The 27,479-nt window shown below is 42.2% G+C and overlaps 1 protein-coding gene across 4 annotated transcripts in view; it reads left to right on the top strand.

The window, feature by feature from the left end:
• TTLL5 (tubulin tyrosine ligase like 5) overlaps nt 1-27,479 on the top strand; it is a 163,471-nt gene that overhangs the window by 123,591 nt on the left and 12,401 nt on the right. For 2 of the 4 annotated variants that reach the window (XM_048484958.1, XM_048484956.1), the window contains exon 33: nt 23,238-23,326. The exons of 1 other annotated variant lie outside the window; for it this stretch is intronic. In XM_048484958.1, coding sequence (XP_048340915.1) covers nt 23,238-23,326 — 89 coding nt within the window. The remainder of the gene's footprint in view (nt 1-23,237; nt 23,327-27,479) is intronic. One more of the 4 variants, XM_048484957.1, reaches the window with a different exon arrangement.

Raw genomic sequence — 27,479 nt, forward strand, 5'->3', positions numbered from 1 at the left:
GTCTGTTACACACTGTGTCCTGTTATGCACACAGTGTGTAACAGACTTCTCTCTGTGATACACCTCTGAAGATGCCAGCCACAGATGCAGACAAAACATTAGGAACAAGATCTATCAGACCACGGCCACTCATCCCGGAAAGCCGCAACAACCAACTAGCAGTAGCAGCAAGCCTTCCTGCCTTATTCTGAAGGACATGGCACCTGTAATATGATTTGAGAAATTAAATTATGGCAAAATTTTAGAGCAAACCAAGACATAGGAATCAACATAATGGATCAAAGCCGTAGGCCATCCTGTCTATTAGGCCTTTATGGCACGTTGTTAATGTTGTTTCCTGACAGGCCATGTTCCTTTGCCATGAGTACACAATGAGAACACACTTAATGCATCAACTTCCAAATTTACATTTTAGGGACAAAGAAGATGTCCTGCTGGATGCTATGAGGAACCTGATTAGCTTGTGGCAATTAACCTAACCTCAATGTTGAAAAAGTAGCATGTGATTCAGCCCTCATCTGACAGCAGAGTGTAGCTGGTATTTAATGAGTTAGGGAAAGATTTTTTAAAAAATTCTAATGGACTAGCTGATATCTTTGTGAAAGAGCCTTTTTAATTCCAGATGGGTAATTTGTTTATTTCTTGGCACACAGCATCCTTCTTGTACAACTTCTGTACCCTACAACAAAGAAAGCCCAACTGTTAATGTTTAAAATGTGGAACAATCTGGCATTGTGTCTTGCTCAGCTTTTATATCAGTGTATTGCAATAAATGTCTCCTAAGAGAGCAGTTGAAATCCTTACATAGTTAGTAAACTTGTTGTCTTTCTATTTTTATAGAAATCATTAAGTTGGAGGCTTGACATCTTTCTGTGTCCATTTTTTATTTTGCGGCTTTCCATCATTACTTCCTTTAGTTTCTCTCTTCCCTAGACTAAACAGTCTGTCTCTCCCAATACAGGAGCCTTCTAATGCTTCTGACAAGTGTCATCCATTTTTTTGTATTTGTTGAATCAGATTAAAGAGGTTCTTAGTTTTGAACCATTTTGGTCTTTTGAATTTGGTTCCTTCCAGGTTTTTACTGCCTTGGTTGCTTACGACAAGTACCTTGGGGAACCTGTTTTAATGTAACACAGAGATACTGCATTGCAGTTTCATGACTGAGGGAGGATGAGGACTTGAAGACAAAATTAGGAGTTTGTGGGCACAAGTATATTGAGGAATCCTCTTTTAAACAGCTGAGTGCAGTGGTATTTTGAGGAAATAAGAGGATGAAGAGATCAGAAGGATACTCTGCCATGTCTGCTGCTGTTTCTGAAGGGTTACGCTCTTCTTTCCTGCCCAGGTTTCCTGGCCATCACATTTATGGTTTCAGGCTTGGTTTCAAAATGTGTCCTGAGACCCCCAGTCTTTTGGACAGGGATACCTTGAAGTCAGGCACGAGGATACCTTGAAGTCAGGCACGATTGGTGTTATTGCACTGGCACACAGATTAGGCTATGTCTACAAAAAATATCTTGTGAAGCGGGACAACTCATTATGAGGCTTATCCAGTGCGGTCTCATGCGGCCATCTCAGTGTGTGCCTAGTGAGCAGAACGGGTTTGTTTCCAGAATGTCTGATCCTGTTGGGTTCAGAGGTTTAGAGATGCTACAAAGCTTGAGGACTTGGCTAGCCCTCTGTAGCTTCTGGGCTCTGACCAAAATAACTTTTAATGGTGCAGATGTGCTCTGTCACCTTAATTAGTTAGTACAGTGTCACAACAGATCAGGTTAGAGTGGGACACCAGCACAAAGCCATGGCTCCCTTCTTGCTGGTTCACACGATCTCAAGAACAGGTTTTTAGGTTGTTGGAATACTAGAAAGGTGGCTCCTTTCACTTGACTTGTGTGCATTTTCTCTTACCTGCCATTAACTCTCGAGAGAAGGTGGGCTACTAATCAAACTATCTTTAGTTAGGAGCAGCAGTGGCGTAGGAGGTTAAGAGCTCGTGTATCTAATCTGGAGGAACCGGGTTTGATTTCCAGTTCTGCTGCCTGAACTGTGGAGGTTTATCTGGGGAATTCAGATTAGCCTGTGCACTCCCACACACGCCAGCTGGGTGACCTTGGGCTAGTCACAGCTTCTCGGAGCTCTCTCAGCCCCACCCACCTCACAGGGTGTTTGTTGTGAGGGGGAAAGGGCAAGGAGATTGTAAGCCCCTTTGAGTCTCCTACAGGAGAGAAAGGGGGGATATAAATCCAAACGCTTCTTCTTCTTTACATTTATCCTTCAGAACCATTTAATGAAGATATTGACTAAGGTGGTTAGGGAAATAAGTACATGTGGGGGAAAGCAGTTGTTGTGGGCCTATGTGACTGGTTGGTTTGTTTTTTTGCCTGATTCTCCCTGTGCCGCGAGTGTGCTGCATGTTAGTTCAGGTGACAAATCTTTTCATTGAATTCCTCTGCCAGGCAGGCAGCAAGATGTGTATTTGAAGATGCCGGTGTGCTGTGCTCACTTATTGGCAAGGGGAATGTTTATCCTTGTGGGATGGAATTGCATCTCCTTGGACAGACTTTACTTTACTGCGTTCTTGTGGTTTCTGCTCTGACAGGCAGGAGTGTGGGAAAACCGGAAAAAGTTGAACATCAAAAATGCACCGAAGAGGGAAGAAAGCAAAAGATTTCTTCACAATTTCAGAACGTCTTCCAATTACTAAAGGCTGCAAGTAGTCATTCCGGAAATATTTTTTAAATTGCTGTTCAGACTCCAGCAGTAGGTTCCAAACCTATCCTCTTAACATTTGTGGGATATTACAGTAACTTTTTTCTTACTTACATGGAAATAAGAGTTTTCAGTTGGTCTGGAATATTCGGGGCTGACTGCATCCGAACTTCTTCCCAATTTGTACTTCTGCTCCTTCCTGTGTCATCTGTCCTTTTTACAGCATTGAGGTAGGGGGGATGAACAAGTTTGCAATAGGCAGGAGGAATTTCATCAAAGACCCCAATGCAGTTCAGATTAAAAATATTCTTAGGTGTTTGAAGTCCACATTTTCTATTGCCTCTCAGCTATTAACCATTTCTTGCTGTGTATTTCTGGCCTGCCGTTGAACACTACTGTCAAGAATTTCATTACATCCATAGCAGAAAATGTGAAGAAACATCTTGCTACTTTCAGTCTCAGTCCTTGATCTGTAAAGTGGGAATAATTTCTGTGTTTTATTTTTCCAGTAATTTATTTTTTAAAGAAACATATTGCTGAAATACAGAATCCCCACTAGCAGGGAAAATTAATTTCTATACAGACTTAAAATGTTCCTGTATCATGCTACTAAAACGCTCTGTCCAAACAATACTATAAAAGTTTGGAATGAAAGAGAGAATATACGTTTCATGAATTGAATAATCTGCCTAAAAAAGAGGATCTGTCTCCCTTGAAAAGGTTTTCAAGGAAAAGTTGGTGAAGGGGGCTGGCCTCTAGTTTCGTTTGATCTGCTCTAAACTCTGTAGCTGCGTATAAACTTCATTCCTAAGAACAAACTTCATTTTGTGGAATTGGTGGTTATTATCCCCCTTTTAGGTTCTGCAAATCACTTTCCACTCTCTTTTGTTTCTGTTGTTTCATTTTAGCTAAGCATCATTCTCAGCACAATCAATGAATCCTTTTAAAGTTTTTTTGGGTGAATTCCTTCTTGCAAAGAAACTATTGAGTAAACAAAGAGTCAGAATTGATTGCCTGAGCTGTATCATTGTTGCAGTCTCAGTTAGACCACATCTGACCTTCAGGAGGTGAAGAGGATTACAAGACAAAAAACATTTGTTGAATACATGATAGATATCTTAAAAGATGAATATTACTAATTCAAAAACTATTTGAATAGCTTGAGAAACTCTTCTGGTTGAATTCCGCTCACACACATACTTATCGCACTTTTGAAAAGTAACAAGAACCAGATAAAACAAACTTGTATCTTGATAGACTTCTTTTGGTGTTCTTGGCTTCCTAATTAACAAAACAGTAGAAGTTTTACAGAGGAGAAAAAAAGTTATTTAAATAGATTTACGATTTGGGAGGTTTAGAAGAAGAAAAGTTAGTTTTTATATCCCACTTTTCTCTATCTTTAAGGAGTCTCAAAACGGCTTACAATCACCTTCCCTTCCGCTCTCCACAACAGACACTTTGTGATGTAGGTGGGACTGAGAGAGTTCAAAGAGAACTGTGACTAGACCAGGGGTCTGCAACCTGCGGCTCTCCAGTTGTTCATGGACTACAAATCCCATCAGCCCCTGCCAGCATGGAGAGCCGCAGGTTGCACACCCCTGGACTAGACTAAGGTCACCCAGCAGGCTTTACATGTAGATGTGGGGAAACAAACCTGGTTCACCAGATTGGAGCCTACTGCTCATGTGGAGGAGTGGGGAATCAAACTCAGTTCTCCAGATTAGAGTTCACTGCTCTTAACCACTACACCACACTGTCTCTCCAGCTTGTTTAGAGGAACTATCATAACTATAAGCAGTTTGTTGAAATGAAATAACACCATAGTTTGATCTCCTATGTTAAAGCCCTGTGATAATAACATCCAAAAGACAAAATGCATCCGTTTTACGCTGGGCTCCATTTCTCTGGCACATACCTCCATGTGACAGGGGATACAGTGCAGAAAAGAGATCTACCCTTAATTCCCTGTTGCTTCTTAGCTTTGACTTCACAGCTTGAAGTTGTGATGGCACTTTTCATTAACTTGCAACGAGTTCCGATTGCTCTGTTTGGAAACCAGATATTTGGCAGATGCCCTGTCTGCTAGAGTATCAACACTGGCCATGTGTTCTTTCATCAAGGAACATGGCTAATTGGCCTGTCCATAAAATTAGGATGTCAATAGAAAGATGGGCTTTTGGCTGCTAATAAATGTTGCTGTGATTCTGAGAATCCAGCTGGGTAGTTTTTGTTTCACAGATAGAAAAGTGCTGTGGAAACAGTAGTATTCACCAGGAACACCAAGCAAAGAATGTAAAGCCTTGGAGACTGCACTGATAGTGCAGAAGCCACACTTCACCTTTCTATCCTCCCTTACAAATTAAAAACCGGACTTGATTATAGAGCCTGGGATGAGTTATAGGGGTTTAGCAGTTACAAAACTAATTTTACTGGAATGATCTTGAACTTACTTCTCACAAACCCTAAGTGAAGTGCTTGTACTACACTACTTCAGAGTGTTCCTATGCACATGCACACAAAATATTTTCTATGTAAAGTGGGGGGTTTTAAGTCTGGATTGGCCATGAAAAGCAAAGTGGTGGCCATTTTAAGTAGACCTCAAGAAATGGGTAATATTAACATTGTGTGGCAACCCAAAAAAGGGCCTTCTCTAGGACTCTCTCCCCTGAGAGACTTGTCTGTCCCTTTCTGTTGCCATCTTTTACCACTGAATAAAGACTTGTTTTTCAGTTTGGTATTCCCTCAGTGATCTCTTCTTCCTGCCCATTGTTTCTAATTGTTATTTTTATGTTTTTATATGTATTTTAGCCCTGATTTTAATTATTATTAAGATTATCATTAAGATTTCATTTTCATGTTATTTAAGATGCGACTAACTACCCCATCCGGGGTGGTGGTGATGGTGGTGCTGACACCACTGGTGGGAGTGGTGCATGGCCATGCTGACTGATTTGTCCTCCCCAGGACAGTTGTCTCAAAGAAGGGGCAAATCTGCTGGCGTGTGACAGCCAGCATCCCTGCACCCCTACCCCTGCCACAGTGGTAGTGGTCTGAGGCCATAGCCAGGGGAGAGCTGACTTTAATTTGCTCTCTCCCAGCCTTTTGCCCCATTCTGCTGGCAGTTGGGACTACTGACTTAGGCCCAAAGAGGTGGCATATATCTATTCAGCCCAATAGGGGCTCCTGGCAGCAGGGAGGCTTTTTGGCATTTGAAGCCTCCCTGTGCCTCCAGGAAGCCGCCGGCAATAGCGGCCCTGCGCTGCTGCAGCACCTCAACCAAGCACCCAGCCCCTTGGATGGAGCTGTTAATTGTGTGTGTTTTAATTTGTTATCCACTTTGGTAGCTCAGGGGAGCAGAGAGGTGGAATATAAATGTGGTGCTGTTAGATCAAAATGTATGTATTTAACTTATTTTTGGTGTTTATTTCACACTACTTGGAAAGCAACTTTTATGGACTCTGAATGGTTTTTTGTCCATGTGCTAAACACATCCAGTTCACCTTCTCCCATCCCACCTCCAACCCCCAGTTTCACCAGTGTCTACAAGTGGTGGTCTTGAAGGCATCTATACAGATAATGGATTAGAATAAATTTTTAGCATATAATTACTCTGTGTATTATGAATAAGCCGGTTCCTTGGGAGACTCCTTTGACAGGATGATTCTTGCTTTAAATCTTGGTGCTCCTTCTATAGTCAGTGGAAGATCCAGGGTGATGAAATGAGGCCTTTATTTAGGCATCAGAAAACCTACCTCAGAGGAAGAAACTGGAAAGGCAGCTATTGAAAAGTTCTGATTTTAATCTTATTCTTCCCAGATTTAACATTTTTTGGCAAAAATAAATTGTCTAACATACTGGGTATAACCTGCCCAAAGAGAATGCTTAGAAAAAGGCTGGAGCAGAGCAGACATTCATTGCTGTCGGAACCCCTTTCTTTTTGCATACTGGGTTAGCATTTCCCACTGGCTGGATGACAGGCTGCACCAGTGGGAAGAGCTCCCTAGCTTTACAGATCTGGTCTACCTTTTGGCAAGGAAGCAGGATCTCTTAGGAGCCTTCCTAAAGTTAAACAATTCTTTCTGAGTTTTGTACACTCTTTTTTGAGGGGGATTCTTTCTTTCTTTTTTTTGAGGGGGATGTTTCCAGGAGCAGCAGTGGCATAGTGGTTAAGAGCAGGTACATTCTAATCTGGAGGAACCGGATTTGATTCCCCGCTCTGCCACTTGAGCTGTGGAGGCTTATCTGGGGAATTCAAATTAGCCTGTGCACTCCAACACACGCCAGCTGGGTGACCTTGGGCTAGTCACAGCTTCTTGGAGCTCTCTCAGCCCCACCCACCTCACAGGGTGTTTGTTGTGAGGGGGAAAGGGCAAGGAGATTGTAAGCCCCTTTGAGTCTCCTACAAGAGAGAAAGGGGGGATATAAATCCAAACTCTTCTTCTTCTTTCTTAAGGAAAGACTTTTGCTCCCAGTAACATTCCTAGTCAGGAAGTCACTTTTTCTGTTTGGGGAATATAGGGAAGTGAGTGTTAGAACTGGCTTCCTTTCTTCCAGGGCTGAGGCATTTTAGGCTTTCACTGGGCTCCAGTCGCCAGCTGCAGAGCTTATTGTGTCCTCCCCTCGCTCTTCTGGCTGGGAGCCGAGAGCATAGCAACAAAGACACACGAGTCCAGGTGCTTATTCCAAATCATCTGACCATACAGAATGACATACAAATAGCTGGAAGCAGGTTGTACAGCGAGTCCCGTGCCAGCTTAGGCACCATACACTGACATTCTCTTTCCACCTGCCTCCCTTGGCTGGCAAACTAGAGGAGAAATGGTCTATCTGCCCACACTTCCAGTGGAGCAGGGGTGGCGGCTTTTTCTCTTGGCAAGTTTCATTTTATTTTATTTGGTCCATTAGTTGCCTGCCTTTCTCATGGATACTCGGGTTTAAAACCATGCAGTCCATTCTAATAATGTCTAGAAATTATGCAATCTCTCTAATTAGACAATCTCTCTAATGTCTAGAAATTATGCAATCTCTCTTCAGATGGCAAAGCTCTGGATCATAATCTAGGAACACCTCGGCTACCAATTCTCCAGGCAAATGTGCGTCAGTCAGAGGAGACCCTGAACATGTCCTATCTATCCTCCTAAGACCTTTCAGCTTATAAATCTAAGCCTAAATAGCACACAGGGCTAAGCCTGGGGGTGGGTCCAGTTGTTGGCCACCAGGGAAATGAAGGGCTCAGTCCCAATGGGAGGTAAGAACATAAGAACATAAGAACAAGCCAGCTGGATCAGACCAAAGTCCATCTAGTCCAGCTCTCTGCTACTCGCAGTGGCCCACCAGGTGCCTTTGGGAGCTCACATGTAGGATGTGAACGCAATGGCCTTCTGCGGCTGTTGCTCCCGATCACCTGGTCTGTAAAGGCATTTGCAATCTCAGATCAAAGAGGATCAAGATTGGTAGCCATAAATCGACTTCTCCTCCATAAATCTGTCCAAGCCCCTTTTAAAGCTATCCAGGTTAGTGGCCATCACCACCTCCTGTGGCAGCATATTCCAAACACCAATCACACGTTGTGTGAAGAAGTGTTTCCTTTTATTAGTCCTAATTCTACCCCCCAGCATTTTCAATGAATGCCCCCTGGTTCTAGTATTGTGAGAAAGAGAGAAAAATTTCTCTCTGTCAACATTTTCTACCCCATGCATAATTTTATAGACTTCAATCATATCCCCCCTTAGCTGCCTCCTCTCCAAGCTAAAGAGTCCCAAACGCTGCAGCCTCTCCTCATAGGGAAGGTGCTCCAGTCCCTCAATCATCCTTGTTGCCCTTCTCTGCACTTTTTCTATCTCCTCAGGTAGCCTGATCATACACATAAGTCCTCCTTCCCATGACTTCCAATTAAATCCCTTTCACAAAAGAGGTCCTCCTGAGGCAGATAGACACAGCACTCACTAGGGTGTTGTGGGTTTACTGGGTTGTATGGCCGTGTTCCTGTAGCATTTTCTCCTGAAGTTTTGCCTGCATCTGTGGCTGGCATCTTCAGAGGATCTGATGGTAGTGAATGGCTTTACTGCCATCAGATCCTCTGAAGATGCCAGCCACAAGATACAGGTGAAACGACGGGAGAAAATGCTACTGGAACACGGCCATACAACCCGGAAAACCCACAGCACTCTAGTGATTTCGACCATGAAAGCCTTCGACAATGCAGCACTCACTGCTTAGTTAAAAGATCTCAATATTCCTCTGCATGTTACTACTACTAATTTCATGGTTCCTGATAAGGTACCAAAAGAAAGATTACAAAACAAACCTTCAAGAAAGGAGTCTTCCACTATAAGGGTAGACTTAATGGTCAAATCCCATAAGAGACAGCACTGTGAACAAACTGGCTCTTAAGCACTGTAACTTTTCCAACAAAGTTATGGAGTGTTTCCAAATTCCACAGGTGGACACCTCCATTCGAAGTTCAACAGCTGTTACTCTAGTTGAGAGTGACGATTCAATGTAACACTTGCGATCAAAGGACTCTGGCAACACTGAGGTAATTTTGAGGCTTGCTTCGCAGCCACAAGGTGCCTAATAGCAGTAACTCTGGTTTTGTGGGAGCAGCCTCTCCCTGCGCTGAGAAAGTTGCATCCTCTATAAATAAATATATATAAGGTAGACAAAAATGTAGGCAGCCTTGTTGGAAGGCAGCAAAATCCAAAAACTAAAAGACAAAGTAAAAGACAAATGCACCGTGGAAGCTTTAGAAATCTTCATGAGGCTGAATGTTAAACAAACACAGACTGTATGTACATGGGGGTGGGGGTGGGGGGTGAGGAATCTTTAGGCCATGATCTTAAGTTTTCTGTCTGCATCCTGTGAACGATGCTTTGCTGACTTCAGTGGGCCCAGGGTGCAGCTGGCTGATATCAGATGGCACCTCTCCAGTGCCAAACAAAATACACAAGATCAGAAAGAGTTGTCTGTTTTTGCGCCCCCCCTCCCCTCACTAATTCTTCAGTGCAGTGTAATGTAATGTAACCGTTAGCTGTAATGTAATGGTTAGCTTGAGTCTTTGGCTTTGCAGCTTGGAGGCGGATCCAGGCTCCCAATATTAATTGGTCAACTCCTCATTCTCCCTTTCCAAGTGAGAGCTGTGCTCAGGCACACGCATGCAGAAACTTTGTACACTCAAAGGAGATGGAGAAAAGCTGAGCAGCTCAGATCCCTTTGTCCTCCCCAATCAGTGCCAACATTATGATGTTATGATGACTCTGAAAGCCAATGAACTGCTTCCATGTCGGCAGCAAGGGAACTATAGCTTCCTTGGGTGTCTTTCAGAAAGAAAGGAGCAACAGAGAAAATGCCACTCTGACCCCAAAAGCGACTGGAGAATGTATTCATTAGTTTGCAAGCATCTGGGTGCTGGTTTCACAAGAGTCTGTCCTGGATTTGACTAAGGGGTGCAGAGAGATGTTTGTAAAATGCTCAGGATCCAGAAAAGCAAGATAACTCTAATAACTTTCCAGCAGCTCTTGAATATCAAAGTGGCAGAGCCTGTCCTTGCATTACAGCAGACTTCAGCAGCTTTCTCCAAGTTATTTACACTGCCCCCCTCCCCCCGCCCCCCAAAAGACCAAGGAGATTAAGGGTCATGTTAGATCTGAAAAGTGTGGAAGTGCCTATAAAGGAATGTTTGTATGAAGAATCTGAGATAATTTCTAACTCAGGTGGCTTCTGCAGCATGCAGTGACTTTTTGGGCAACTTCACTTGATTGGCCAGCTGAGGCCTTTCCTTGAGAGGTACGGGTTTACCACGATTATTCACTCTTGAATTACATCCAGGTTAGACTGTTGTTAATGCACTCTATGTGGTGCTGACTTTGAAGATTGTTTGGAAAGCCCAGTGGATACAAAATGCAGCTACAAGAATGCTGACAGGCACTGGATATGGGGAGCACATCCTGTTAGTTCAGAGAGGTTCACTGGTTGCCAAACCTCTGCACAAGTGAAAGACTTCTCTTCCGTGCCTTCCCTATGGATATTTGTATTACGCAGGAACTGTTGTGGTTTTGGGACCAGATGAAGGAAGTCTCTTTTATTTTCACTGATTTTTCCCCCCATGACATGGTGATCATTTATACCAATATGATCTATTTGGCTTCTCATTTATTGCTGATTTTATCATCTTTTTCTGTTTAATGATGTTCAGTTTTACCTTAGGATTTACTTGACTGGGTGTTGTGGGTTTTCTGGTCTGCATACTGTTTTAATTACCTTATATACTCGCGTATAAGTCTGCTTTTTCAGCACATTTTTTGTGCTGAAAAAAGCCCCCCTCAACTTATACGTGAGTGACCGACTGAGCTTGCAGACCTACAAAAAAGACCTGCTTTGAGGCAGCGGCTGCCATCACCATGCAGGCATCTTCACTGTGTAATGATAAGCTATCCTTGTTGAAGGAGAACCTATAAGGACTTTTTAAAAGGGAGATCTTGTTGAGCATCTTCCCTATGAAACTCTGAAGAGATACTGTCTGTGAGAGTTATATATTCCACTTCAGAACTTTTAAAGTTATTGTTGATACCATTCTATTTTTCTTTGAAATAAATATTCAAAAACATTTTTATTGGTATCTATTTTTATTTTTGAAATTTACCAGTAGCTGCTGCATTTCCCACCCTAGTCTTATACTTGAGTCAATAAGTTTTCACAGCTTTTTGTGGTAAAATTAGGTGCCTCAACTTATATTCGGGTTGACTTATAGGCTAGTATATACTGTACTGTTTTTTAATTTATTACTGAGGATTTTTTTGTTACAAATTTTAATTCACTATGTAAGGTTAATTTGTTGTACTGATTCCCACTTTTAATTTGTTGTGAAATTCTGATATACCGGTAGTTTAGTGTATTTTATATTTGTTGCTTTTGAAGTTTTGGATGGAAATGTTGTCCCCTTGTAAGCTGTTTCTAGAACCTGTAACTAAGACAGGTTCGCCACCACAGAACTAAGAGAACAGGGTACAAATATCTAAAATAAAGTACCTACAAAGTTTAGTGAGGATTAAGAAGACCTTGGGTTTCTTTAGAATGTTTTACAGAAGCATCTGATCCCTGTGCACTTCGCACAAGCACTGGTTGCCAAACCTTGGTAAATAAGGTTTAAGTTGCTGGAAGTCCATCTCCATATTAAAATATAGCTTTGAAGAGCTCAACACCAGTACAAGGTTCATTGACATGGGGAGCTTTCCTGCACGTTGGATGAACTGATTTTATTGGCAGTTGATCTACAAGCATTGGGATCGATTTGGGCAAAAGGTATTTCTGCACATCTGTCCTCTCTCTGCATTTTCACAGTTCTGGAGTCAGTAAACTTTCTTCCACACATTTCTTCAATAATTAGGACTTTCAAGGGAGCATACGTCATAATCGGTGGAGTTATTGGTGGAATCAAAGCCTCCCCTATATAAAAATTCTACTTAAATATTGATATGCTGCTAGAACATTGTAACAGGCTTATCAGGTTCTCTGAATTCTCAGATTTCATGTTTTTAAAAGTCTCTATTCCCTTCCCTCAAGGAGGTATGCCCTTTCCCTTCTATCTCAGCTGGGGAAGGAGATAGCAATTCACCCTCTGTTTAAGTGAAAGCTGGGAATGCAGAGAACCTGCTAAACCTAATGTTACAATGTTCTAGTGATCGATTGATATTTTAGAGCAGTCTAACAGAAAAGAAACCTCTTAATGATAGAACATGGAGTGATTTGACCATTACATTCTGACTATTGGAAAGTGGGCTGCAGCGGAGTGAGTAGGACTGAACAGGACAAAGAAAACAGACAGAATGAAACACTGCTTGTGAGGATAAAGCTGATTCAAAATTGCCTTCCAGAACAATAATTGGATAAAAGTGGTCTGAAAAGAACTCGGAAATAAACTGGGGAATAAACAAAAACACTGAAATGAAAACTAAACGCACAAGATGCACAAAAATGCAGGTGAAAATCATTGGGTAATCCAGAGTAGTATGGGGCTAGGGGTCTGCAACCTGTGACTCTCCAGATGTCCCTGGACTACAAATCCCATCAGCCCATGCCAGCATGGCCAGGTTGCAGTCCCCTGTCTGCAGGTTGCAGGTTGCAGACCCTTGTCTGCCAATTGGCCATGCTGGCAGGGGCTGATGGGAATTGTAGTCCATGAACATCTGGAGATGTTGCAGGTTGCAGACCCCTGGGCTAGAACTTGATGAAGAATGGATGAAAAAACAAAATTTGTTCCCCATGAACAGAATTTTTTGAGGAACGGATGTCACTGCTAATTAGCTTAGGACATTTCTTTATTTTATTATTATGTTATTAGACCTTGCTCTCTGACCAACTTTGGGCATAGGGTGGTTAACAGTACAAAAAAATACCAACAATCGAAATATATAAATTAGTTTAAAATCACATCCAGTGGTGGGATTCAGCAGGTTCGCAACACTTCGGCAGAACCGGCTGTTAAAATGGTGCTTGTAAGCAACCAGTTCTAACATTATTTGAATCCCACCACCAGAACCAGTTGTTAAATTATTTGAACCCCGCCACTGATCGCATCCATTAAATTTCTCATTAGTGCTACAGTTCTTAATTCAAATTCTAGCTCCCAGGATGGAGGAACATAAAAGTTTAAAACAGACCAAACCATAATCAACTACAGAATTAGATCATATGTTTTTGTCTAAGAGCAACAAAGATAATCACTGGCACTGGCTCTTCCCAGCTGCTGATATCCTGAGTTCAGACCTCAATTTGGGCTTGAGACACACTTGCTACTGTTTGGTACGTTGTCTCCCGGCTTGCCCTTTTTCTTATTATCACAATATAGAAAATAGAAACCTAATGAACAGATGATCTAGAATAGTAGATGTGGCTTGATTAGGCTCTAGGAACACTAGTGTGCAATGAAAAGAATAAGAGAGGATCAAGGTACAAGGCATGTGGGAAAGGGAATGAAAGGCAGAAAGAGCTCTCTGTTCAGCTGAGCAAAGCTTTCTGAAGGTGCCACTCCACAAACAAGCAAAATTGGCCATTGATTCCTGATTATTGTAGAACTGATAAAATCCATAGTTTTAAATAACTAGCAGACTCTTTTCCAAGAAACCATTAGCTGAAATATTTGCAGGAATGCTAGCACAACTACCAAGTTTTGACTTGAGAAAACTGAGATCAGAACAGGCCTGAAGCAGCAATTAGCGTGGAAGACAGCATGCCATTTAACAATAGAAATTAGTATGGTTTCACAGAGGGTCCTCTGAATATGACCTCATTTTTTCCCCATGAAAATTTAGCATGTTAAAGTTCAAGAGTCCTATGGTGTCTTTGTTGCCGCTGAAAACATCTGAATTAGTGGCAGCATTGCAAACTTGGAAAAACAAAAAGCTTTAGTTAACTATTTGAGAAAGATTCGGACATGAGTATGTTAGTCATTAAGGTACAACACACAGACAGGAAGTAATTTCTCACAGATGATAGTTAATGCTTCTTCATTCTATCCTAAAATGTCATATCTATTTTGTTCTGTTCAGAAGGTGGAGGTTGGTTGTTTTTTTTAGTCTCGCACAATACTTTGGGACATAGTGAAGCCACAGCCATACGCAGACAGTAACCTAAGGGGAACCAATCAGACATGGTGGTATGAAAAGTCAGAGGCTGTGAGTTACCATTAAAAAAACTTAAATAAAGTAGCTCAAGCACTGGAAAAAAATTAAAGACTGAGATTTTCCTCCAGAAACTCAATCCAGTGCAGGAAGTCCTTTACATGCAATAATGGATTTTCAGTTTATTCCAAATCTGGTAATATAGAACTGTATTTTGAGAGATTAATCATGTAAATACAGAAATTCAGAAGACTGACTTCATACTGAATCAGTTTCCTTGATGGAAGGTTTGATCACTACTTCACAGCAGTTTGTGAAATTCAGCCTTGAAGGCTGGTGTTCTGACCCAGCCCAGCATGTCTGGGGACTCCTCGGATGAGGAGCTTTGGCCCCAGTGCTAAGTAATGTCTACAGAGCCTGAACCTCCAGTCGTACTTGCAGGACCTGGCCCAGAGGCTCAGCCAGAACCTCTCTGAAGGCCAGGTTCAGAGGAGTCACAGCCAGGCCCCAGCTCTGAGATTCCCCAGCCTCCTGACACAAAACCAGGGGAGACCCTTCCAGCTCTCTCACCCCCTTTGTCTCCAGAGCCCCAGGAGCAATGCCAGAGGAAGCTGCATGCCAGCTTGCAAGAAAGAAGATGCAGCAGCAGACTAGAAGCTCTGGGGCGAACTGGTCTCAACCAGAAGTTTCTGCAGGAGCCAGACTGAAGTAATCCAGCTGCATGAGGTTTTGCACTGGGGATGAGACATTTGGTATATAAGGGATTGGAAGTCAAGCAGTGTTGTGGCAGCAACGTTGTGTTTGGACTTGAAAGCCACTGGTCGTGTTTCTGTTGCTTGAACCCGTTTTTGATCTTGCTTTAAACTCATCTCTGGTACACCCTTCTACACTTGGTTCTTCGATTACATTAAGCAGCTGGTCCTGTTGTGAGCTGCCTCCGACTCTGCTTGGTGAGGGTCTGTTTATGACATCTGGCTTGAAGTTGTAACAACTATTGCCATTACAACATTATAATAAAGAAGATCCAAGGAAAAGAAAATGGCAGACAAATTTGCAAGTGATCATGTACATTTTCAACAGAAGAGCGGTTCAGGCATGAAATAAACATAGTTTTTGAGAGATTGCTAATGGAACCGAATGCAAGTACTGAAAACATCAAAAGACTAAACAGATTTTTCTCTTCTTGGTGGTGAAAAATTAATGAAAACGAGTAGTGCGGATTTAATGGTGTCTGCAGACCAGTTGGCAAAAATATTCAGAGGACTTAATGAGGGATTTACTTTTGAACTTGAAACATTTAGAGATCAAGCTCAGTATTTTTCTAAAAATACAGAACAGTTGAGCTGTCTAGATTTATTATATTGTCTGTGTTGCACACAAATGATTTACAGGATGCAGTTCCTAATTTGTAATTAGCATTAAGAAAGTACACCACATAATCAAGAGCATTTATCAAGTCTAACTATATTGTCTGTTGAAAGCAATGTGGCAGATAACATTGATGTTGATGATGATGATGATGATGCTATGAGATATTATACAGAAAAAAGTGAGAAAAATTTAATTCTCCATCTTCTCTCCATCTTACGGGAACATCAACGGCTTGAGCTTGCTTTAGGAGAGCCCACCCTTCATTGTATTGCAGTTTTGTCATTTCCTCTTCCTCCCAGCATTCTTGCTATGGGATGATTCTCTTCATGCCTCTGAGTTCATTAAAGTCTGTCTTCCTAAAACCCAAAAATACATCTCTGGCTATAAACTCCCTTGGCTCCTGACAGCAACAGGAGGGCATGAAGTCCCTGCCATCTTCGCCCCATCTACCAACTCTAGTCTATTGGTCAATATTAAGTCACCCATTTTTGTTAGGGAAGTCATCCACTCAATTGTCCTTCTGGCTGGTATTCAGGGGCTTGTGGCTGCTGTTAATGAAATCCTCTCCACCCTTGATCTCATGAAGGGATAGCAGTCTGATCTTTCAGGCTGTGAAGTGTCAAAAGTGTAATTATTCATACAAAATTGATAGGTAAGATAATGTAAAAGGGTCATTATTCATCAACAGTTCACAGAGGTGAACACAATTTGTTATATTGCTGAGAAGATTGTTGATTATATATGCATATTGAATACACTGATTTTGTCTTTAAATAAATACAGAGAGAGAAATATGTGTATAATATATGGGGGAGAGCCGTTTTATATTTTTGGCCCCCATGTAGATCCAGCCCTGTCTTCAGCCAGCCTGAGTATTAAGCCTGGGGGCTTCAGCCCACCAAGCCTGAACCTTCCAATCAAGAAGTGTTAACACATCAAAGGGCTGGCATGTCATCCCTCCCAGCTGGAAAGGATACTCTATATTCAGCAAAGAGTATTCCCCCCCCCCCTTCTTTCTGGCCCTGAAGATGCCTGGACCCCTGTTTTATCACTAGCACGGTTAAGATATTTCCACCCCTGCCAACCCACCCCCTTCTCACCACACATGTAATACTTTTTTTCTGATAAAAACCTAAACTGAGTTTTGTTAATAGTGTAAAATGCATAACATATAACATTGTACTATTTGGCATAATTATAGAATTTAGAAGTCTAAATGCCTTTGTTTTCTACAAGCAAAATTGTGACTGTGTCCAATGCTTTAATTGTGTTGTAGTTTTGCCATCTGAGGGGCTGGCTGGGAAGAAATGTAAGATGAAAATAGAAAACAGCTTTTGTAGTAAACAAAAAAAACCCCCTGATTATTTGGACAGAAACAGTCCCATATGGTCAAAAGAGGACCAGCAGCATACTTGGATATCAAGTGAAGCTTGATAACACTGAAAGCACTAAACTCCTTGGCAGTATCTTTTTTTTCTATCACACATATAGCACGTTTGGTGTGGGCAAAATTAGTCACATTTAAACAATGAATTTATATTTGAAAATATGTTGGTTGTTAATAAGAGCTCTAAAAATTCACACAGATTAGTTTAAATGGATAAACATTCTAGGGTGCGTGAGGAAAATGTTCTAAAAAGACCAAAAAAACTCCAAAACCCTTTTTTCTCACACCCATCTGGTCCGGTCCCATGATGCTTCAGGTTTTGGGTTTTTTTTTCCACATATTTATGTGTCTCTAGCAGTATTTTGAATTTTTTGCAGTTTTCTTTTGTGTTTTCCAGCTTCAGTTTTCCACAAAGTTTTTTTCTTGGTGATCCAGATTTGTGTCAGGATCTGTCAACCCCTGCAATAACCAGACTCTTGGGTTCAGAAATTGGTTTATTGACAGTTTTTTTAATGAACAGGGTGCAAGCCAGCTTTTGCTGAAACTCAGTTCCACTACAGCATTTCATGGTTAATATCTTTTCCCCAAGCATCCCTCCAACCCCCCACCCTCGATCCCAACAGGATGAAATCATTAACAGCGTTCCCAAGCAGTGCAGAGTTTCCAAGGTCAAACCAAAGATAAGGATAGGTGCTCGTTGGACCAAAGGATGAGAAAGTTACTACCCGCCTAAAGCCGAAGTTAACAAGCCAAGGGTTCCCACACTGCCATCCACTCCTGGCCCACTCCAGTGTCTCATGGCAAGGACCAGAGAAGAGCTGAAATGCTAACAGGTCTTAACAGGGTCTTGACAATTTGCTGTACTGCTAATGTAAAATTTGTCATCTTTTTTGCCTTCTGTTTTCGAAACACATCTCCATGTCACCATCCCCTCTCCAAAACTCGCCTTCCCTCCCGTCTTCAGCCCTTAGCCTATTCACCCTCTCTTGATTGCCAAACTACTTTTTTGTCACACAATTTTGTTCATTTGGATCAGCGGTAACTGGTTATACCACGGATCCTTAATTTGGTGCCCATGAGTGCCAGGGCAACTGTGGACACCTTTTCTGGTGTACATCAAGTGTTTTTAGGAATTAGGTGGGGGGCAGGTAGACCTTTTGTCCAGCAAGGCTTTTAGATTGACTTTTGATTGGCTATGCAGATTTTTTTTAAAAATGTTGCTTTGGCAACAGCTGCCACCACAGCATAAGGGTCTACAAAGTGTTATTGAAGTTAAGCTGTGGCCATCATTTTGTGGCTGGTTCTTCTTCCAGTGGCAGCCATTCTGTTGATGCATTCCGTATGCCATGACAGAATTCCAAATATGTCAACAGGCTCTAAAAGGTTAGGGATCCACCCAGTCTTTGTGGTGAAACACATCTACAGGACGATTTCCTTTACTGTGGAGAATCCCAAAATCAAATTGTTCATTAATTTCTTGGTAGGAATTAGCCTTCGCCAAATACCAAATGGCCACTGCAACTCCCTTCTCTATGGAAACTGACGCACACATCTTGGACCTCTTTCCTGGTAGTCTTCCTGTCAGGGCAGATACAACTTCCCTAAAGGTTTCATGATTATATGGAAATTTGAAACCCATTGCTCACTGCTCCACAAGCTAAGAACTAAGTTCTCCCACCAAGTTATCTCCTGCTCAGGTAGACCCAATGGTGAAAACACATGCCTGCAAGAATATGTCATCTCTGTCTGCCCTGGCAGGAGTCTCTGAGCATGATGGAAAAACCGGATACACTCTTGGCAATTGCAGAGGACTGTGAAGTACCATGTAGCCTTCTCCTTTTGCTTAAGTCTGTGTAAATAAACTGAGCAAGCACTCAAAGATAATTTAAGGTGGGGCAGGATGAAATTCATGATGAATGCCAGCACAGTGAGCATCTGGAACACTGTATTTGCTTCCATAACCTGTGCTTTCAGAAAAGGGAGAAAAAAAGTAGCACATTTAAAATTTAATAAGCACCCTAAGGTTGCCCACTGTATGGCTGGAAACCAGTTGGCAAATCACATTGCTGGACATCAGTAAGTGAGATCTGGTGAAGGTTTTTTTGCCAGCATTTGTGTAATATAATATAATTGCATATGTACAAAAAAAGTGAAGGTGAGTCCACTGATGACAATTCTGTGGAAAATCCTTTTTATTTTCATGGGGGATAGAAGAAATAAAATGGATCCACTCCGACTCCATCACACATGCTGTAAAGTCAGCTACGCAGAAAGGACTCAAAGCATCTGTTTGTGATTTCACTGCAGGAAAAAATCAGCAGTTAGTCCAGTGGGCAGAAAAGGTCAAAGTACTGCCCAAGTCATTGTGGAGGGAGAATCTGAACTTGGAGTTGGCACGTAGTAGCAGAGGAATAAAAGAAGAGTGGGGCATTTCTTTCCTCCACAACAGGAATGAAATGCACTCACTCCCAGAAGGAGGGACATCTGTGTTTCAGTGGCTGTTTGCTGTTGTGGCTGTTTTCCCCTTTGTTAGTGCAGCTCCTGATAAAGCGCAGTGGCAGCAGGGCTTTATAGCAGGTTTCCCTGCCCCCGCCCCCAGCAGCATCCACACAAAATCCTCCTTTGGGCTGCCAGGTGGTTTCAATTTAAAATATATATATCAGCAATAGAATATTGTTGCATTGTTAAAAAGTTATAAAAAATATATGTTACAGGGGGCAGAATCCCTACCTTCCAGTTCTTAAATACGTAAGTCTCTAGTGCATAGGTGTCAAACTCGCGGCCCTCCAGATGTTATGGTCTACAGTTCCCATCATCCCCTGCCAGCATCATGCTCTAGTGGATATGCAATGGAAGGGGACGAGGATTTACTTAAAAAAATGAAAGCTCGGAATTCAGAGGACCTGTAACAAATATTTCTACAATGGTGCTTTATTGCTAATTTTTAAAAATAAAACACCTCCCAGGGAGGGGTGGGTGTGAGAGAAATGGCTACTGTGAGAGCAGTGTCAGGGAAAATGGCTACCATGTGGGTGAGAAAACCTGAAGTTTCCCACCAACAAAGCAGCCACCCAGGATTTACTGCAGTCTTTCACAAAAGTTGGGGCAAAGCAGGTTTGATAAAGACTGGAGAAAAGACATGGACTCCTGGTACATGGACAAATGCAATATGATGCTGTTGGGAAGCAGGAAAAATCCCTCTTCCCCACACCCTTAAACCTAGGGCAGGAAGGCCATATGGAAAAGACCACAGTTAACAGATTCTCTTATTTTCAGAGGCTGGGCACATCTTGAATAACATCAGAGTGACAGAGATGGGGAGGAAGCTAGAGGTACAAAATTCTGGGGAACCAGGTGCTGGTGATGTGCAACAGGCAGAGCTGTTATCTTCATGCCTTGTCTGTAGGCTCCTTGAAAGATGGGGCTGACCATTACTCTAACCTAGATGCTGGCCTTATCTAACAAGCTTTATGTTCTCCACATGACCTGAGTATTTTCTCCTTCCACTGTATTGGGTAGCATAGCTCATTTGTTTAGTATCTAAACATTCTTTCTTTGTCAATCCCATCCTTCCAAGCACCTGCCACCTTTTTGATGTATTGTGGTTGTGGCTGATGCATAGTTTGAGATGCAGCTTTGCTTCAGTCCAGCCCCTTCATTGTTGAATTGGATGACCTTTAGTCTCATCCAACCATATGATGCTGTGAAGTCAAAGTTTACTAAAGGGATTTAGTGATACAAGAACATTTTGGACATAGTGTGCCGCATGCGTGCGTATGTGCGCGTGTGTGTGACTCCCAAGTCATGGTGACCCTATGAATTTATGACCTCCAAAAACGTTCTGTCGTTAACAACTTTATTCAGGTCTTGCAGACTGACAGCCATGGCTGCCTTTATAGAGTCAGTCCACCTCATGTTGGGTCTTTCTCTTTTCCTGTGGCCTTCAACTTGTCTAGCGTTATTGTCTTTTCCAGTGAGCCTTAAAAATAGAAGTGACGGACATGAGGTTAGGAGGTAATAGGTCATAAGGCAAGTATAATGGACTAGGATATCTGATCTATCAGATAAAATTAAAGAGAATATGAGGCAAAATAAATTAGGGGAAAGAAACGGGATAGCCAGGGCAAAACAAACTATATTTGTTAATGACCAAAAAATAAGAAGTGAGTATTTTGGTGTTGGAGAATATATTCTCTAGCAACAAAGGTATTATATGACCTGGCAAACCTGAAGCTACTTTTCACAATTTCTCCTTATTTGTGTCTGTTCCCTCGCTAACTGCTATTTGTGGATGCTTCAGACTATTATCAGCTACTTGAATATAGATCAGTTTGTTTGCTGTGACTGGACTTCAGGTTTTGAGGAAGAAAAAAGTTTTCATGACAGCTACCTAAACCTCTGCCTCAAGTAGGAACAATTGAACATAGCATTTTGTTGCCAGTAAATCTCTCTTGAACCTCTTTGGTCTACTGTCTTGCAAATGGCATAATGAAAAGGTTAGCTTTTCTTGGTTGAATATCAAAATTTAGCAGTGCAGTTTGGGTGGTATCTGTGGTTCAAGTTTCATGGGCATGGGGTGTTCTGTACATAAATACGAACTTGCTGTAGCATGGGAACCAGATGCATTCTTCTTTCTGTTGTGGTTTACCAATGCTAAAGCAACTATATTGTTGCTGAGAAAACACAGTTCCTTCTCTTGTAGCTTGTTCATTGTTACCACAAATATTGTGTGGTATGTGATTAAGTGTTTCATGGATTCTTACTGCTGTGCTGTTGACACCATGACAAGTGATACAATAGCCCATACCAGCACCATTTGTGTGTGCTTGTTTATGTACTCAGTGTCTCTGTGCTCCAGTAGTTCTAAGTTTATTCACCAGAACTCTTTTTTAAAAAAAATCAAAAGCAGAAACGTTAGCTCTCCTGTTCATTCTGTTTCATCATTTCAGAAATTCTTCATTTGACATTATGTGCATTAGAGGTATTTTGGCTGACTATTCACAATGTGTTTGCTGCGTGGTGGGAAGCACATTGCAGCAGAATTTCTTGTAGGGATGTATTTCTTAAGTCCCGCTTTCACTTTTCATTCTCCCTGCAGCAAGGGAGACCATTTCTAGCATGATTTTAATTTTGCTTCATTGCCAGAGCTGGGAAATTTGACGATGAGCACAGCTTTGCCGAAGCCATAGACAGCTACTATGCACGCCTTCTCTCCTGCCCTCCCTCTATGCTGCCAGCTCCTTCCTGTTCTTAAGTGCTAATATTGAGAGGTCGATCTCTTGATATACTAACAACAGAGAGGCCTTTTGCTAGGAAAAGTGCAAGTTTCTCTCTCTTGCCTGGTGGATGTCTGTTCTGTAAGGTGTATTGATTTGTTTGTTGGTGGGTGTGCCAATAAAGGTAACTGTGCAGTGCACTGGAAGAAGGAGGACAACAAAGGACCACTAAAATAAACACTGGCAAACTCTCTGGCTGTGCTTTGCCCAATGGCGAGTGCTGTTTGAGAAACGAGGCACTTTCTCAGTCCCCCCCCCCCCCCAACATGCTGAAACTTCTTCTCAGTCTGGGTTTGGCCAGCTCCAACCTCGAGACCCCTTGCTGCCCCAAGTCCCTCTTTGGCTAGGACTGCTCTTTCCCAGTTTTCATTCATTCCTCACAAAGAGAAAGAGTTCCATGCCAGCCCATCCTCCAAATTTGGGTTCATTTGCCCTTTCAACTCAAGGCTTTAGGTCCATCCCCCCCCCCCCCGTCCCATCCCCCCTCGTATCCCCTCCTTTGCTTCCTAGGCAAAGATCCGCCTATTTAAATGGAGGGACTGGAAGCAGAGGCTGGGCAGAGAAACTGTGCCGCAGGCTCTGAGCTGCTTCCTCACATGTAAACAGAGAAATGCGAGAAGAGCCCACTACAAGCTCACTGCACAAAGAACAGGCCCGAGGCAAGTGTCCCAGGTGTAACCAGTCAATGCTGACAACGGACTTGTTGATCACAACAAATGAACAATGGTCATGCATTTATTTTATGGGGGAAAAATTTCTAGGTAGTTCTTTTGTTGCTTCTGTCTCTTAATCCTAAATGGCTCTGTCTCTTAAAGGTGGATTTTATCATTTGGGCTTTCTGTGTTCAGTTCTACCTTCTGATTCATTGTTTTTGTCCAGCAGAGCAACTTCTACAGAAGGACAATTGAACGGATTCCAGAATAGCCTTAAGAGTGCTACATCCTGGGAGCCACTTACAAATTCTGCGGGTGAGAAAACTAGGTTCATAAAGTCAATCCTTTTGTCATCTGCTGTTTTTTAACTTCACATTTGCCTTCTCCGTTCTGGATAAGATCACTTTTCAGCCATTACTTAGATGAGTGCAACATGACATAAAAAACACCAGGAAGGAAGGCTGGACCTTCTGCTGATTTCCTAAAAGCTATATGGCAGAAAGGCAAGAGATGGGGAAAACTAAAAATATATTTCGGAAATAAAAACTGGCAGTAAAGCCAGCCCTCCCTTTGTGTCTCCCCATACGTACATACATCCTATCATTCAGAATACAAGAAACAAATATTTGAAAACAAATTCTGAGAATCCTAGAATGGAAATCTCTTAAAAGAAAGAGGGCGTGTCAACTCCATGCTTCAGAAAAGCAGTCCCTGCGTGCATTTTTAGGGAGTAGTTTCAATAACTTGGATCTAACTCCTGCCCTGTTTGGTTGACATAATTAAAATAGCCAATAAAATTGCCTCATTCAAATGTATTTATGCTGAATCCACTTTAATTCTGGAGCTGCATTCCCAGCTCTGAAAAGCCAAACGCCAGTGCCAAGAACTTTGTGCTGTTGAGTGTGTTGAAACCCTAGATGGACCGAGCACATGCTAGGCTTTATGTGGAGCTGGTGTTTTGTTTCTCATAGCAGCTCATTGCCATTCCTGGGACGAGTGGGTGGCAAGTCAAGGAGCAGGTGGGCTTAGGTGCAAAGAAGTGGGGACACCAGGCCCAGGCTAAGCTCGTGTTTCCATTTTCCAGGTTTTTTTGAAGCTGGTCCTCAGATTATATTCGCCAAATCTAGATCTTTATCCAGCCGATCCAGCAGCATTGACATTGTTGTAGGTCAAAGAAAGAAAAGGACAGTGCAGGGAGGGCCAGTTTAAGGTAACTGCAGGCACTTCGGTGTTCGCCAGCCATTTTTCTTCAGCATTAATAGCAAATACACTAACCCTTCTAAAGAGCTGTTGGTGGGGTAAAGGAAGCAAAAGAGGGAGATCTGCTGAATGTGAGCTTTTCTTGTGAAAGGGAAAACACTAGCCATAGGTATGCAATACTATTCAAACCCCTTCCAACTTGTAGGAGTTCAGAGCAATTACGGCAGAAATAAAAACAATATAATTGTTAGAAAAAACTTGCAGAGGAGCTGGGAGCGTGCTTCCACTTCGCCTGCCGGAACCGGAACCAAAACACTAGCCATTATAGAGGGGTGCTGTAAATCTGTTAATGTTAGTATGATACCTGCAAGTGAAAGTAGGAAACGTAATCCTTTATGAGCCATGCCTCTGGGTTTTGAACCAAGCACCCTCTGCTGCATAGAAAGCGGCAGTTTCATGGCTCAGCTGATGGAATGCACAGCAGCTCTGTACAATCTATGCATTGCTGGATCTACCACCTGTTCTTCTGTTGGAGTGGGGAGGTATTTGATGCAGAAGGTCATCCGGGCCAGGAGTATTCTGACAAATGACAGAACCTGCTTACTCTACATTCTCAACCTCTAATTATGCAGCCAGATCTCCAGGGTACTGGACATTGCTGGAAATTCAGTAATATCAATCAAACACCAGTCAGTGCAACACTGAGAATTAAGCCAAGTTCTTGTTAAGATTTATGGTACGGTAGGGTTCAGCAAGGATTCTCCTCAGCTAAGGAGTACTATAAATAGACTTACCTCTAGAGGGCATTCAAAATGTTGGCTCGGTTGTCAGTAGCACTGATCTCCTTTGGGTCTCATTCATTTCAATAGATGCTCAGCATAGTTGAAAACAGCACTGTAAATTAATCTAGTATTATGTTGCCATATCAGTGGAACAGGCAGTTTTATCCCCGCCCCCCCCCCCCGCCCCATGCACACACACACACCGCTCGCAGCCTCTTGTATCTTGAGACCTTTTTCTATTTCTCTGTACCCAGCAAATTAACTTGAGTGTTTGTAATCACATCAGACTGAGCCCAAACCTTTTTGAGACTTTTTAAGTAGGCAATAACCTAGAAGTCTGCATATGATTCATTCAATGTATCCAACCCCCTTTTGTTGCTTTATTAGTTCAGTTTTAAGAATGGCATTCCTGGGTCAGATATCAGGGTAGCTGTGCATAGAAGAAGGGTGTGTTTGTCGCAGTTTTGATATTCGTAGTTTGCTAGAAAAACAGCAGGCACCAATGCGCTGTGGATTCATCAATTCACAACAGGGCCAAATACGTGCTTATCCAACCTATTTTAGTAGTGTTAATTCAGTGCAGAAACGTTCAGAAAGCCACCATCAAGCCACATGAAATTTCAGATTGACTCAGAGAACAAATAGCTGATTGAAGTGGAGGAATTCTGGGTTGTTATGTAGTCCTGGGTAATGACCGTTAATGTCTGTATAACAAGGCACCCCTTAGTCTCCTCAGCAAGAGGGAGAGTGCCTCTCTCTCACACACAAGCATCTGCCAACTGCCTGTGCCCTGAGGGAAATTTTTTCCTCCAAAATCTCTGACAGAACAGCTCTAATTTGAGCTACTTTTTATTGTCAACAAAAATTTTAGTAACGTGGAGAGGATATTTAAGAGTTCATATTTCTCTTTCAGTTTTCCCACATATATTTTTTAAGAAGCCATCTAAATTGTCTTTAGCTGCTCTTCCAGGAGACTTGTCTATTAGGCAGGGCAGTATCTCTGAAAGAAAACTAAACTAACTTGTTGTCTATTTGTCATGAACTAAATAAAGAACCGGCACCAGAGGCTTGTAAAGTTGAAACTAGAAATTGACATATTTTAAGATATTGTCACTTTGATGCTAGTCAGATCTGTTATGGAGTTCTGTTTGACTGTCTAGCCCTCTTTCCAAAAATCTTATTTTGTACCCTCAGGTAAGCGCTACACACACGGTTCTTTGGACACTAACACTAAGACAAACTCTCCCTTGGAGTGTCTCTCTCACACAGTGCTTCTTCTTGAGGAAGAAGGTGCTGCTCTTGAGGAAGCTCCAGTTCTCTATATATAATGTCCCTTCTCTCAGAAGCTTCACTTCTACATATCAGAGTGGGGTTCTCCGCAGGGGAAAAAATAACCAAACCCACCAGCATGATTAATCAGTGTTACTGTGTTATGTTTCACTCCAGGAACTCTGGTACAGATTCCTTTACTGCCCTTCCTGGCACTTAATTCAGAGAAGCACAGCCCACTTTAAATTGGTCCTTTGCTTCCAGAGAACAGAGCTAACACAGAGCCACCATTCACTGTGACTCTCACAACATAACTCTTTTTTCAGAGCTCCCTGTCCTCAGACTTTATGTTGTTTTGCAGCTCTCTCCACCAATCCAATGGAGTTCTAAATTAACCCTTCGGGCTCTGGACACTCCATTGACTGTATAAGCCTAATTGCCTGTATGTGTTACAATCTGTCTGCATTCTGTGCTTTTTGAAGAACTCTTTACTTTGTAAGATACGAGAATCTGTGAAATGTCCTAAACTGCTGGTGACAAATGGGTGAATTTCTGCATCCAGTTCTTTTGACAACACTTATTTTTCTGACTGATATGTCAGGTGAGTTGCATTACTTGTTCCTATGCAAAAGGAGTGCTAGTATGCCTTTCCTGGACATCAGGTGGGACAGAAAAGCACAGAGACGCTCTGATCACCGGCAGACTTCCAGCAGAAAAAAAGAACTGAAATAGAAACAGGATCATATGGAAACAGGAATCCCTTCCTTTCTTGTATAACACTGACTCCTTTCTCCTTTCACAGTAATTTCATTCATTTCATTCCTCCTCTCTTTGTCCTCCTTGCCCTGACTGATTGCACAAGTGGCCTTCAGTCTGAAAGATCACTTCCAATAACACCTCGAGTGACCTCTGCCTTTCCTTGTTTTGGCTGCAAGGGTGCGAAATACCTCACTGCTCCAGGAAGCTACTTCTGAAGACACTGGTCTTCAGTACACTGGTCCCAATACACTGGTCCCAATACAAAAAAAAGAAAGAAAGTTAGGATTATGAAAGCTTGCTGTCAGAATTCCTTTGAGGCATCTGAGAGAACTCCAGTGGGCTGCTGAAAATCCAGTTCTCCAACTTTCATTCTGCACACAAACACTAGAGTCTCCAGTAGAGCTACACCCTGGTCAGCTGCTGCTGTTGATATTCTAGTAGCCTTTTAGTTGTAAAAT

The sequence above is a fragment of the Sphaerodactylus townsendi genome, linkage group LG02, assembly GCF_021028975.2.
Source record: "Sphaerodactylus townsendi isolate TG3544 linkage group LG02, MPM_Stown_v2.3, whole genome shotgun sequence".
Classification (NCBI taxonomy): Eukaryota; Metazoa; Chordata; class Lepidosauria; order Squamata; family Sphaerodactylidae; genus Sphaerodactylus; species Sphaerodactylus townsendi.